This window comes from Hyla sarda, chromosome 1 (genome assembly GCF_029499605.1).
Source record: "Hyla sarda isolate aHylSar1 chromosome 1, aHylSar1.hap1, whole genome shotgun sequence".
In the NCBI taxonomy this organism is placed as follows: Eukaryota; Metazoa; Chordata; class Amphibia; order Anura; family Hylidae; genus Hyla; species Hyla sarda.
Window position 1 is genome coordinate 314760304 of NC_079189.1, and position 14732 is coordinate 314775035.

Genomic DNA, 14732 nt, shown 5'->3' on the forward strand with positions numbered 1-14732 from the left:
AATAAATAAATGTATTTTCTCAAATTTTGAGACTTAAAACACATACTTAAATACACTGCATAGGATGGGACTGTGGGATGTTATAATCAGGATTATGCTGAGGACAGTGAGGGACATTTATCAATGTTTGCTTATGTATTCTTTTTTTTAGTAATTTTTTCCTTACTATTTTTTTGCTTATGTGTGACTTATTTATCAACTGCTTTCAGCCTGTTGATAATTTTCTTTCACGTAAGCAATTTTTCCTTTTTTACTTTGGTAGTAGCTTTTTCTGCTCCATGTTTGAGCTGGAGTAAATTTAGTAAATTTTTAACCTTGTTGCGACTTTTTTTTTGCGCAGTTGTGACTTTCGCAGTTGATAAATACCCCACTAAAGCAAATCCATTTTGAAAAATGTACTACGTAAGCAAGTTTGAATTTTCTTGCTTTTCTTGTTCTTCATGCAAATTGTTGCACGAAAACACACGTAGTCGCAGTTGCGACAATTATGCGACAGTTATAGTAAAGAAAACCTGACTAAACCCGTTGATAAATGTCCATCAATATGTATAGCAATCTACAGAAAAAATTTAAGAGTACATGTACATGGCCTGAAGCTACAGCGTTTCCTTCATTTCAAGTAGTAGTTCAAGTAGTAGTTTCAAATAGTAATATGGCATCAGTAGTCCCAACCTGTACAAAAGTCCAGTAGAAATTGGACTATTAATACTCATATGGAGAAGCTGCCTTTAACAACGTGATCCCATATAGAACAGTTACGTAAAACAATATAAATACAGCCAATACATACAAAGCATCTGTCATATATTAAGGTATGTTGATTTTCTTTCAGCTCAAAATCAAATGAAACATTGATATGCCTAAAAATATTTTATATATTGAATATAATGAATTTATCACATTCGATGCAAACAATGGTATTGTAAGCACAAGAACGAAAACCTGCCAATCCCTTGGGGACAATTCTGCAAAACCAGTGGGCCCATTTATTTAACTGTGCATGAAAACCCCTTGTAGAGATAACAATGCTCTCATATAGTTGACTGATACAAGCTGAGCTGTCATTCATAAAGTGTCCCCTGCGGCTTCGCTCGATGAGAATCGTGAAGGGTGGGTTTTCTGGGCCACTTCTGTCAGAATCTCACAGGAAACATGGCAGTGAGTGTGGGTCTGACAGCTCGGCTGCTGAATTAGGACCATTTGCATGCTAATTTTCACCATGCTTAGCTCTCTGGCAGATCTGGAGCAAGGAACAGCCTCGGCATGTTTAGAACAATGCTTGACTGATCTAGCTGCGTTAACGAGCAAATTATGGTAATTTTGTTATTACAAATGCATAGAGATTTCCAAAGAGTGGAGAAATGCACTGTATTCTGCTCTTTCTTCTGCTCTCTTCTGCTTACTTATGTTTAGATAGCATTAAAGCTTTACAATGTTTTATTCTGTTTTCACTGGAGGTGAACATTTGAAAACTGTGCTAAGTCACTATTTCATTGCTAAAGCTTTGATTTCATCTTATTGTAAATCTGCCTTGTAATGGTAGTACAAAAAGCATTTGGACCATTTATTGGTGACCGATATACTGTATGTGGGGCCAAAACAATTGATCAACAGATGAATGAAACTATTAGAGATGAGAATTTTTTTTTTTTAATTAGATTCGGCCAATTCGCCGAACTTTCCGAAAAAATTTGGTTCGGTACGAATTTAATCTCGACGAAATGCAATTTCTGGCCTACAGAGAGCCTCAATAGGGGTATAGAACACTTTGCCTTGCTGTAACACACATAGGGTGTATGCTGGGTTAGTGAAATAATACTGTTATTCAGTATGACATGCAGATTAAAGGCATTGCTATTAGAAATACTGTTGCACAGTGGCACAATGACAGCCTGGATTGGCATCAGTATGAGGAGACCATATAGTGGCTGAATGACACAGTGCGGAGTTGGCGGCATCATGAGGAGACCATATAGTGCCTGAATGACACAGCCTGGAGGTGGCGGCAGCATGAGGAGACCATCTAGTGGCTGAATGACACAGCATGGAGGTGTTGGCAGCATGAGGAGACCATATAGTGGCTGAATGACCCAGCATGGAGGTGTTGGCAGCATGAGGAGACCATATAGTGGATGAATGACACAGCCTAGAGTTGGCGGCAGCATGAGGAGACCATATAGTGGCTGAATGACAGAGCGCGGATGTGGTGGCAGCATGAGGAGACCATATAGTGGCTGAATGACCCAGCCTGGAGGTGGTAAAAAATTTCCCCTGTAAGGCCCTACTCTTGCATTATTAATTCCCTTCTTGGCAAGTGTTACTCGCCCTAAAAAGGGTGGCCCCACACAGCAACCCCTCCCTATTTCCACCTGCAAGCACTGCCATTTCCCAGGGTATTTAGGTGAAAATAGGGAGAGGTTCCTGTGTGGGGCCGCCCTTTTTGAGATGATTAACACTTTCCTCGAAAAGGTGGAAGGGAACAACGTATTGTCCGTTGTAACCGGAACAACATAATGTGCTTTGTAACCTACTCTTGCCCAATTAATTCCCTTCTTGGCAAGTGTTCCTCTCCCTAAAAAGGGCAGCCCCACACAGGAAACTCTCCCTATTTCCACTTAAAAACCCTGTGAAATGGCAATGTTTGTAGGTGGAAATAGGGAGAGGTTCATGTGTGGGGCCGCCCTTTTTAGGGAGAGTAACACTTGCCAAGAAGGGAAGTAATAATGCGAGAGTGGGGCCTTACAGGGGAAGTTTTTACCCCCACGGGTTACAATGGACCATACGTTGTTCCCTTCCACCTTTTAGAGGTCTTTGCCTCACATCAGTACCTGAGAAAAGTTAAGTTTTAGCTAATGCATATCCTCAATACTTACTTGTGGTCTGATGCGGAGGAATGTCTGCAGGTTCACTCCACGTTTTTGCAATACAGTTCCCGTATTAGGTTTTTGATTAAAAAAATTAATTCCTCAAAACCTGACAAAACTGTATCAAAACGTGCACAGATTTTTATCTGTATACGGTTGAAAACCGTATACAGCTTGAAAAATTATGTCCAGTCGCATCCGTTTTTTAAGAAAAAAACGTATATGTTTTTAACTTTTCACTCCATTATGAATAAAGTTTCACTTGTTTGATTGAAATTCCAAGAATAAAAACTGTGCAAGGTCAAAAACCGTATGGTGAAAACTGGATGGAACCGTACGCACATACGGTTCTGAACGGTTCCCATTGACTCCCATGTAAAAAAAAAAAGAAAAACATATACGGTTTAACACAGTTTTTCACCCAGACCAAAAACCATGGTAGGCCACGGTTTTCTGTCCAGAAAAAAAAGTAAAAAGCCTTATGGTTTGAAAAACGGAGACAACCGTATACATTATGGTGCATACGGTTTTGAATGGGAAGTCTATGGGCACGGTTTTCTGTACGGTTGCATACGTTTTTTTTTTTTTCATGAAACCGTATGCCAAAACCATATAGCAAAATCGTGGTGTGAACCCACCCTGGGAGCAGCACTTTAAATATGTTTTGCACTATCCATATTTGTGAAGTATTGGTGCGGCACCAGGGTCTATCTACTCTGATGCATCAAGCATTGATGCGTTGAAATCCTTTCTGATTCATGCTTGATTAATCTTCACGAAGGTCAATCTCTCCACATTTTTGGTGGACATACAAGTTCTCCTTGGGGTGACTATGGCCCCCGCCGCACTAAACACCCTCTCTGATAGCACACTACTGGCTGGGCAGGACAGCTTTTCCAGGAAAAACTCTGCTAATTGTGGCCAAAAATCAAGTTTGACTGCCCAGAACTCAAGCGGATCTTCAAGGTGTGTTGGCATGGGCATGTCAAGGTATGCCACCACCTGCTGGTTCAGGTCCTGCTCCAGGTCTACCTGCTGCTGATGAGTTGTTTCACTATGCGGGTTAAAGGGGTATTCCAGACAAAACCTTTTTTTATATATATCAACTGGCTCCGGAAAGTTAAACAGATTTGTAAATTACTTCTATTAAAAAATCTTAATCCTTCCAATAGTTATTAGGTTCTGAATTTTTCTGTCTAACTGCTCAATGATGATGTCACGTCCCGGGAGCTGTTCATGATGGGAGAATATCCCCATAGGAACTGCACAGCTCCCGGGACGTGAGTCATCAGAGAGCAGTTAGACAGAAAACAACAACTCAACTTCAGAAGCTAATAACTATTGGAAGGATTAAGATTTTTTAATAGAAGTAATTTACAAATCTGTTTAACTTTCCGGAGCCAGTTGATATATAAAAAAAGTTTTGGCCTGGAATACCCCTTTAAGAAAGCTACTCATCAGCGACTGTTGACTCAGGCTGCGGCAGATGGAGCAGGGACTGCTCCTGCAACCCCACCCCTCCCCAGCAGCCATGGCAGGAACGTGAGCGCCGAGAGCCCCCCGAGTCAGACCTGCAAGAGGATGGACGATGGCGCAGATAGGCATTGGCCAACTGAATATGTAGAATGTCTCTGTAGTAGGTCAGTTTGTCCTCCCTCTCACTGGGTGTAAAAAAAGCCCCCCATTTTGTGCCAGTAGCGAGGGTCTAATAAGCTGGAGAACCAGAAGTCATCCCGCTACCAAATGGTGACAATTCGACGGTCACTATGCAAGCAAGTGAGCATGCATCGTGCCATTTGTGCAAATTACTCAGAGGAACTCCCTGCCTGCATCTCCACTGCATACTGCTACAGTGTGTCTAGGTCCTTTGTCTCGCCTTCCTCATAACCCTCTAGCTCCTTTAGCTGCTCCTGCTCCTCCTCTCCTGTAAGATGACTAGAAAAAACACCCATCTCACGAAACCTAAACGGTGCTCCACTGTGCCCTTCCCCCTCCTCCTCCTCCTCCAGTTCAGCTCCCACAGGGCTCATGTGGCCGTCAGATGTAGGCGCCACGTTTCCAGTGCCCTGACAAGCCATTGTTATCAACACCTGTAGTAAATGAAGCAGTGGAATGACGTTGCTCATCCCATAATCCTGGCGACTGACTAATAAGGTGGCTTCTCCAAAGGGCCTGAGCAAACGGCAGGTGTCACGTGTGAGCTGCCACTGGTTGACATTGAAGTTACAAAGGGGAGTCCCCCTATCCACTTGGATCATCAAAAAATCGGTGATGGCTTTTCTCTGTTCGTATAGTTGGTCCAACATATGGAGAGTGGAATTCCAACGTGTGGAAACGTCACAAATCAGACTATGTTGGGGATGCTGTTCTGACGCTGCAGCTCAACGAGGGTGTGCTTTGCACATGCAAAGTTTCCTTCCCATTGTTAGGATGTCTTGCAGATGGGAGGAACACTTCAGGAACCGATTGACAACCAGATTGAAGATGTGTGCCATGCAGGGCGCATGTCTCAGTCTTCCTTGTCACAACGAAGACAAGATGTTCTTCCCGTTGTCGGTCACCATGGTTCCCATTTCCAGTTTTCGTGGAGTAAGCCATGATTCGATTTCTTGATGAATTACTTTTAGCAGTTCCTCCCCTGTGTGATTCCGTTCACCAAGGCAAACCATGTGAAGAATAGCATGACACCGCCGTGCCCTGCACATGGTATGCTGGAGGGGCACTGAGACTTGTCCGTGCAGTGGAGGCTGAGGACACGGTGGAGGATAAGGAGGCGGAGTCGCACACTGTCACAGAACCAGTGGCCTGAGAGCGTGGAGGCGGAAGCGGCATGACCTGTCCAAGTTGCTGTTGTGGCTGTGCAGGAACCACATTCACCCAGTGGGCCGTAAAGGACATGTATGGTCTCTGACCGTAGTTACAGCTCCATACGTGGGTGCTGCTGTGCACTTTGGTACATACCGACAGGCTCAAGGACTGGCCCACCTTCTGTTCCTCAAAATTGTGCAGGACTGGTACTTCCTTCTTCGCAAAGAAATGACGGCTTGGGACTCTCCACCTCAGCTCGGCACAAGTCATCAGTTCTCTGAAAGGTGCAGAGTCCACCACTTGAAAAGGGAGGGACAGCAACACCAGCAACTTGGACAGGACCACATTCAGCTTCTGCGCCATTGGATGAGTGGGCGCATACTGTTGTCTCTTGGACATGGCTTTGTCGAAGGATTGCTGGCGGAATGACTGAATCGAAGTAGGAGGAGCAGGAGCATCTGAAGCAACAGGAGATGGGTATGACACACAGCTCCCTGCGGCTGAGGAGGTGGAGCCTTGGCAGGCTGAAACAGGAAGTGGCATGCCACTGGGTGATGCAGCAGACTGGACCACCACATCGGAGCCACGGTTCTCTCAGGCCTTATGGTGATGTTACATATGTTGACGCAGGTACGTGGTGCCATCATTGGGACCCTGGCCCTGCTTCACCTTCTGCCAACACATCCTGCATGTGGCCAGGTTAACATCCTCCAGATGCTTGATGAAAAACTGCCACAACGCCAAGTAGCTGATTTTCCCACCAACAGTCCGCACTGATTGACTGCTTGCTGCCACCGACTCTAGGAACCCCTGTTCCACTACCTCCCAGCAAGGTAGGCTGCCGCGAAGCAGGTGGTCTACCCTGAGCATGTTTGGCTCCAGACTTTCCACTTCTGCCACTATGCTGACTGCCAACCATGCTACCACCTTGCTGGCACAGCTGCTGCCTCACGGGCAACCTGCAACCCTCTTCTCCTGATGATGATGATGAAGCCCCTTCTTCACCCACCTCCCAAGTGCGATCCGCTTCATCATCATCGAGTTGCGTCTGCACCTCACTGATGTCCTCCTCAGGTTCCTCAACAGTGTCTGTTTCAGGAGCCTGAACGCTCACAACACCACTTCCCATACCACTCTCCTCATCAGCACTTCCCTGCCTAGCGTAAGAAGCGGTGGATGTCTCCTCCACTTCTTGGCTGGGCAGTAGCTGCTGACTGTCCTCTAGTAGATCGTCCTCACTAAATAGTGGATCTGAACCCACAGCATAAGATACTTCTGTGGGGGAGGGAACAGCAAAGGACAGAGGCAATGGGAGGACAGGGACTGCTCCCGGGCTATGCCAACTGAGGGTTGAGTCTGAGGAACCCACTGACTGTTGACTGGGGGTGTCGATTCGCTCATCCCTTGAAACTATATAATATTTATTACCTAGTCTAACAAAAATGCTCAGTCAGTATCAAATTCATAACTCAGGAGCCTAAAGGCACAGACCTGTCTAGTACATTAAGAGCCTTGGGGAGATTATCAGTCGTGCTGGGCGATTATTACCCCATTTAAAAAAGCCCAATGATCACCCAATAAACAGGAAAAGCATATTTTATGCAGAAAAAAATTATTAGTTAGCAGCACATCTCCCTGGGAAGACAGGATGCATTGCCGACAATAATGGAAGTTAACAGCCGCACAAACAATACAGCAGTCATTCAGGATGCCATACACTGCCAATTGTTAAAGCTCTTTTTAACAAGAGCCGATCGACTTGTGCACAGTGAATTGGTACTAATACTGGGCAGCTATCTATAAATGGATTTTCCTCCACCAAATAAGCTTCTCTTTATGTCATGTGTGGCTTAAAATGTATGTCTCCTATTGAAAAATAAGGCACACATTGCAGTGTGATTCCACAATATCTGGCTGCAAGGTAATTAACCGTTTATTTATTTGTTTACATATGTATTTGTTTAATTGAATATGAGTATCTATAGGCTCTTGGAAACTTGTCTTAGGACAATGGAACGTGTGGAGGTTTCAGCTGAGCGCTCACCTACTGGTGCACTTTTTTAATCTCCCCCTACTGTTCTGATGTCTATTTTTTTATGACCCCCTTCAGTTGTGAGGTTGTATATCATTAGAATAATTCTGTAGTTATTTAACTGTGACTGGGTTCTACTACGCAGTAGTTGGGTTTACATAGGTCTGCATACTAAACAGCCAGTTAAATGAGGACAGTTGCACACACAGGGGTTTGAGCGCCCTGGGGGTAGGATCCATGGCCCCCACCCCATGTGGAGTTTTTTTGCCTTTCATGGGCATGTTTTAATTGATTTTAGAGGGTTTTTTCTTGTATTGTGTATAATGTGTAATTAATAAAGTATTGTATTTTTCATTATTTGGTGTGCGCCATCTTGAAGTGTTTTTTTTATTTTCTTTCTTATTTGAATTTAACAATATCTAGCACTCTCTGTAGCTTTTCTCTGTGTGTTGGAATAGCATAACATATTACACTTTCTGTCCTTATTGAAAATCATAGACTGGAAGCATTTTGTTTTTTACAACGGAGTAAAAATATTTGGGAATATAAGGCTTAATGCATGCTTTAATATTATTTTTGAGGCATGTACAGTAACAGAAATTTAAAAAGATGTCCAGTGGTAGGAAAAGTATTCCCTATCTGCAGGTAGGGGATAAATGTCTGATAGCAGGGATCCGATGGCTAGGACCCCGCAATCTCTCGTAGAGGGCCCTGGCTCGTCCCCCTTGGCTCTGCTCAGCTAGAGTGAATTTCGCACCCAGCACGTCAGCTGGTTGAAACACGCCCCTCCAGTCATCTCTATGGGAGAGGCGGAGACATGCAAATGTTTTACTGTATAAGAATTCTTTGAGACTGAGGTCTACAGATTGGCTGCATAAAAAAGGAAACAACAAGCTGCTCCAATTTGAGGGAGATGTCTCTTTCCTTTTAATGACATATTGTACAATAAAAGTTCCATATATTTACTGCCCTACTGATATAAGCATATACCACATTAATTATATTTTGCACACTAGATGCAATAGTAGACTATGTATTGATAATGGTATTTTATGGAAATTTTAGTTTTTTTGTGAGTTCTCTGATAATAACAATAATCAATAATACCTGAGGAAAACTATAAGATTAGATGTTAAGGTAAATATTTGTTGATATAAAGTGTTATGTTGTATAGAAAATTGATCATCTACCGAAGAATGTTTACTACCTGATACAAGCATCCTCAGAACCTCCGCATTTTGTAAATTCTTACACCTGCTAGCACAGCAACAAACATTTTCACAGACTGACAGCCAAGAGTAGCTTGCAAGTTACCTCATTGAAAGGTTGTCATTATGGTTTACTGGACAGCTGCCATCAGTCCTGTTGACAACCTTTCAATGACTTAAGATTAGATTCTCACTTCTCTTGGCTGTCAACATGAGAGAAATGTTAGCTGGCATATCTTCTGAACCTTTGCCAGGACTCAGGACTAGGGAAATTTTCACAGTTATATGTTATTCTAATGTGATGTTCCACTTTAAGATGTCAGGCCCAACATCATTAACCTTTTAGTGTTTTTGTGTACAAATAATTTAGTTTAGAAATGCAAATGCAATGTTATAAAGCAAATGCTTTTAAGGCGTGTAGCTTGCTTTAACCTAACCTAATCACAGGAATTACATCAGATGATGACTTTACAGCTGAAATCCAGAACCCCTCATATTTCTACTGAATCATATTTAGATATCTAAGTAGTAATCTAGGGTCACAAGAACTGTGCTGGGTGTATGCTTATCCTGAAACCAGCATAAAATATTAAAAAGCCAGTAGATATTGGACTTTAGAATTTGAGGGACTTGGAGAATGCCCACTTTTCTCATGTCCTGAAATGAAAGCGGTCATTTGGGGCCATTAGACCCATGGTCAGGCCAGGATTTGTGGCTGTAATCCGGACACAAATATGTGACCATATAAATCCTGTGTGAAACCGGCCTTAGAGTAGGGTCACACATTGCATATAGGCAGCGAAGTTCTTGCTGCACAGTGGGAAAAACACTGTTTATGTAAGAACCCGAAGGGTTAAACATCCCTGAGAGAGTTTGTTATTTTGGTTGCTGGGCTACACCTAGCTTTTTGATTGGTCAGCTGACCTCGTTGGCTTTTCACCTGTGTAGCTGCCTATATAAACCTTAAGTGTGGTATCAGGCCTCACCTGCGAAAGAGGTTATCTCCAGTAGCTAGTGTTTATTTCTTGTATTCCTGATCTTCTGGTATTCCTGACTTTTCTGCTTGGCTTTCTGACCTTTCACTTGTATTTGTGAATTGGCACCTTTGACATATCCTGATAAAGACTCGGCTAGCTGACTTTGACTTATTGTGTGTGTTTGTTTTATATTATTTCTGTTAGTTTGAGTGCTTCCTGACTGTATCCCGTCCTGTGTCTGTTTTTGTAGTTTATTTGGTTGACAGTGACTTCCATCACTTATTTAGGAAGGGACCATCACCGTGGTTATTGATCCGCTGTTTAGGGTGGATAGGCAAGTAGGCAGGGTCAGAGGGGGTGGGTGAGAACAGGGCTGCACTCCTTCCCTGCCCATATGTGACAGTTTATTCTCCTATAGGCAGACACACAGGGCTACCCGTGGCAGCCCTATGTGCGCAGTGAGGTTTGGAAGCTGGCACGCACATCACATTCACGTTGGTAGGCTGACCCCACCTCCAGACCTCACTGTACTCACAGGGCTGCCACAGGGAAGGAGAATATGCAGTGTATTTCCTGATGTTCAGCAGACTTTGCGCAGCATGAGATAAGCTGTGTGTATGCAATGTGTGACCATGCCCTAAAGGTGATTTTTTTTTTAAACTAAATGTAATAGTAAAACATAATATAGAGCTATATGTTTTATGATTTGTATAACACACATTTGATGCTAGTCATTCTACTGTGATAGTGGACATATACTGGACACCACTAAACCATAATATTCTATAGGTCTCCCTTGTGCCACCAAAACAGCTATATCCTCTTAAAGCATAGATTTCGAAAGATGTCTAAAAAGCAGGTCCTTTAAGGGGGATGTCAGGTAATGAACATTTGTCTCCTATTCACAGGATAGTTGATAAATGAATGATCTCTGGAGCCCCATCATTGGCTGGTCATGAGCTCCCTATTTCTACTCACTGCACAAACACAGGAGAAGGAGTTTGAATAGAGTTTGCAAGGTCTACGGAACTGATAGCCAGCATTTAATGCTTCAGTCTGCTTTGGTCCCCAAGATGTACGGCACAGGGTTCTGACCCAGCCATCACGCCACTAAAATTCGCCTCTTGACAAAGTCTTTCAAATCCTTATGCTCCCCCATGTCTCCTGCTTGCAACACATCAACTTCTAGAACTGAGTGTTCATTACTGCCTAATAAGTCCACCAGTGCTCAGGTGTGACTGCGCCTTCTGCATCCAGTATTGCTATGCCCCTGCCAACAGGAAAGCTATCTTTGCTTTCATTCATTGAACCTATAGGGTCCATATGTTATAATTATATGTATTGTGTAGTTCTGAAAATATAAAAGATAATAATGCAAAGTTTGCAAGCTACTGTATAGTTCGTAACACAAACAGATCTCTGGGGAAAAAATCCCACATGGGATTCCCTTTCAGTCCCTCAGCATGGATATTAGGAACACAAATAAAATGTTATACTACAATATCATTTTGCTTTGCAGCACTGAAATAACACTCAACAACATTCAATTTGTTTTTACATTATTCATAAATAGACTTCTCGGTACATCTTGCTACATTTCTTATTGCAAACTCACCAGGCACCATTCCTGTCAGTGTTGGAGCAGAGTAGCTGCCCTGTCCGGCAGGAGGGACGTGTGGAGGGTACCCAGGGAGGGTTGTGCTTGCCAAATCACGACCTGGAGAATCAAGCACAGCAAATCACAATGCGGAATCTCACAAATGTCAGGCATGTTTTTAGATCTCCCTTAGAGCTGTGAGCCCTGCCAATGCATTTGTCATCAGTGCACAGTGTGAATATCAAGATATCTTGATAGTCTGGTAGGAAAACACATTACTTTTTTATGTCTGCAATATTGCTGAAATATGTTACATGGTGCGTTTGAGCAAAGATGTGTGACATACTGGTAAAGAGGCTGCTATTTATTCTTCTGCATGCCAATTGTTATTAGAAATTAGAAATATGTGGATGGAGATTAACAAATATCTATCACATATGTGTGTAAGCTATTCATTATGCTACATAAGACCAATGCCCAGGATACAGATAAGTGAAACAAGCAAGGAAGGACATGCAGCATGGTAACATATACATATGTATAAACATATTAAATCTTAAATCAATAATAGGCTATTTCCATGAGCAATTTTCTGCAATAGGTTTTGGAATAGGAATTTTTAAACAAAACATTTATTTTATTTACAATTGGACATGTATGGACATTTTATCTGAAGGGGTTCAGAGTTAACGGAGAGGGGGCAGCACTGGAGGACATTGCACATCTCCATACAACAGGCAGTCATAAAAGGGGTTTTCTGGGCTTGTACAATTGATGGCTTTAGGATAGGTCATCGATCACTATCTGACACCCGGGAGCCCTATCCCCTTCATTCATCTGCTCGGTGCCCAGGGCTGGAAGCATTTGGATCCATTCACTGTGGTGGGGTCTCATTACTGCAGCTCAGCTTCTATTAAAGTTAGCTAGAGCTAAGCTGCAGTAACCAGCTCCGACCACTGCACTGTAAACGGAAGCAATTGCTTCTGGGCCCATTTACTGTGTATTATGGGCACAGAACAAATGACTGGCAGGGTTGCTGGGCGTAAGCACCCCACTCGAGTAGTGATTAATGGCCTATCTGAAGGATATTAGCCTGGAAAAACCCTTTCATTTCAATGTACACTGTATGTTGGGTTTTCCCACAGCTCACAGCTGGTCTCTGAGTGTCTCAGCAATAAACTATTGGTGGAAAGGGCCAAAGTGGAAAACAATAGTCATATTTCACTTTAATTATTAATTAAAATGTAAAAGAATATTTCCAGGATCTAAAAAACTGGTTTTATTTTGTACTTTGTAGTTTGCTTCAGGAAACTGTAGTTTAGCATACTATAGTCTTTAAAAAAATAAATACTAATGTTGACCATGTCTCATCCTTCTATTAAATTTACTGCAAAGCTAAAGTCTAAATCTTAACCTGGACACATAAATATACATATTTGCAGAAGCTTTACTAAGTATTTCACTTTAGAATAAACCAATATAATAAAAATCTTCTCTAAAAACATAGGCGCTAAACAGCTCTTTGTTGTTTCTCCTAATAAGATAGATTGTAGATATTTGCTTTCTCTGAAGAAATCCATTATGGTCCAAGAAGATGTTAGTTTGCACTGACTATAATTACTGTGGCAGTACCTATGAGCAGTATAAATAATGTGTGTGGGCAGCATGGGACGCAAATGCGCTCGTTTTCCAGCTACACTCTGTAAATATATAAAAGTAAGAATTAATACAGTTTACTCACAGAGATCCTACTCTTCTTCCAATTATTGTAATGCATGGCATAGATGGCACAAAGCCCATTTGTAAGGATTTTGTTATCTTAATTAGTCTCCACCACGTTATATCCGAGGGCTTCATGCCAGTTCCATAAGTTAGGTAATGCCACAGGTGTGGGCATGAAATCAATAACGAGGCATGGCATTCACAGAGGGCATATGGGTCAGGCAAAACAGGCCTCAAATTAAACATTGATAAGCAGAACACAATTATCCATCACGTTTAAGTGACTGCATGAAATTAGCAGCCAGGAGAATGTGTCAACCCGAGGAGAGGATTTGCAGTAAAAATTGTGAGACTCAGGATGTCCACTGTGACTCTTGCTTAAAAAGCCGCAAGTACCGTAATCTGTTATACAAGCCATAAAATTCAGATTAGGAGAACCACAATAATATTATCTCCCCAGGTGTTGCTCTCCACTATGGTGGTTTTTTTTTTCCTTTGCTGCTTTCCTATGTATAGAACAAATACACATTGTACAAATCATGCATAGGCAAGTTGTAGCACAATAGAGGGAGTAGTCATTTGCTTCATTTTTTTTTTTTTAGTCCTGAACCTTTACACATCTTTTTCTTTCCAATATGCAATAAAATAAGCCAAGCACGTCACATAAAAATGAAATGTCCATGTTGTTAGATTACTATCAGTTAGTGTGCAGTGAATAACACCTGCAGCGTGCACATGGTGCGACAATAGCTACCTTTTACTTTTATGACAATGAAACTGTATGTGGATCTCCGACTTCTATTCTGTATTATAGATGACAGCCTTTAGTTTAGTAAAACTGATATGGTATCTCTTACATAAAGATTAAAAGGGACTGGATATTAGATAATAATATTTTTAGGCAGGTTACATTTAAAGTGAAATAACCTTATGATCATGGTCATGAACATTCGAACAAATGATGGGTAAGTTGGTTAGTCATATTTTAGTTTGTAATCTGGCTAATAAGTTTGTTTATAAGTGCCCATATTCTGTTCTTTATCAGGATGTACAACCATATCCTGTAAACAGGATGTCAGTCTCTATGTTAGTATCATAAGATACACATAGTAAGTCTTACAATATTCCGTTTTAGTTTCTATTTGGTTTAGGATGGTCTTTGTAACAAAGATCAGTTAGATCTTTAAAATAGGCTACCCTATTTATGGCAATATAACATCATTGTATCAAGAACCAAAGTTGTCTTTTTTAAGTCAATCTCAAAAAACAGAGCCAAATGACCCTACTAACAGTCTTTATATAGAATATACACTGATGATCCATACATACAGACTTATATTATCAAGTTCTCCCTAGTGCCACCAAAACATTTTTGACCCATCAAAGCATGGACTCCACATTGCCTCTGAAGATGTTCTGTGGTATCTGCCACCAAGAAATAAACTGCACATCCTTTAAAGGGGTTATCCACCATAAGGTGATTTTAGTACATACCTGCCAGAACTGGGTATTTCCTGTTGGATT

The 14732-nt window shown here is 41.9% G+C and overlaps 1 protein-coding gene across 5 annotated transcripts in view; it reads right to left on the minus strand.

The window, feature by feature from the left end:
* PAX5 (paired box 5) overlaps nt 1–14732 on the minus strand; it is a 324504-nt gene that overhangs the window by 67984 nt on the left and 241788 nt on the right. For all 5 annotated transcript variants that reach the window (XM_056518288.1, XM_056518291.1, XM_056518287.1 and 2 more), the window contains one exon: nt 11505–11606. In XM_056518288.1, the coding sequence (XP_056374263.1) occupies nt 11505–11606 (102 nt within the window). The remainder of the gene's footprint in view (nt 1–11504; nt 11607–14732) is intronic.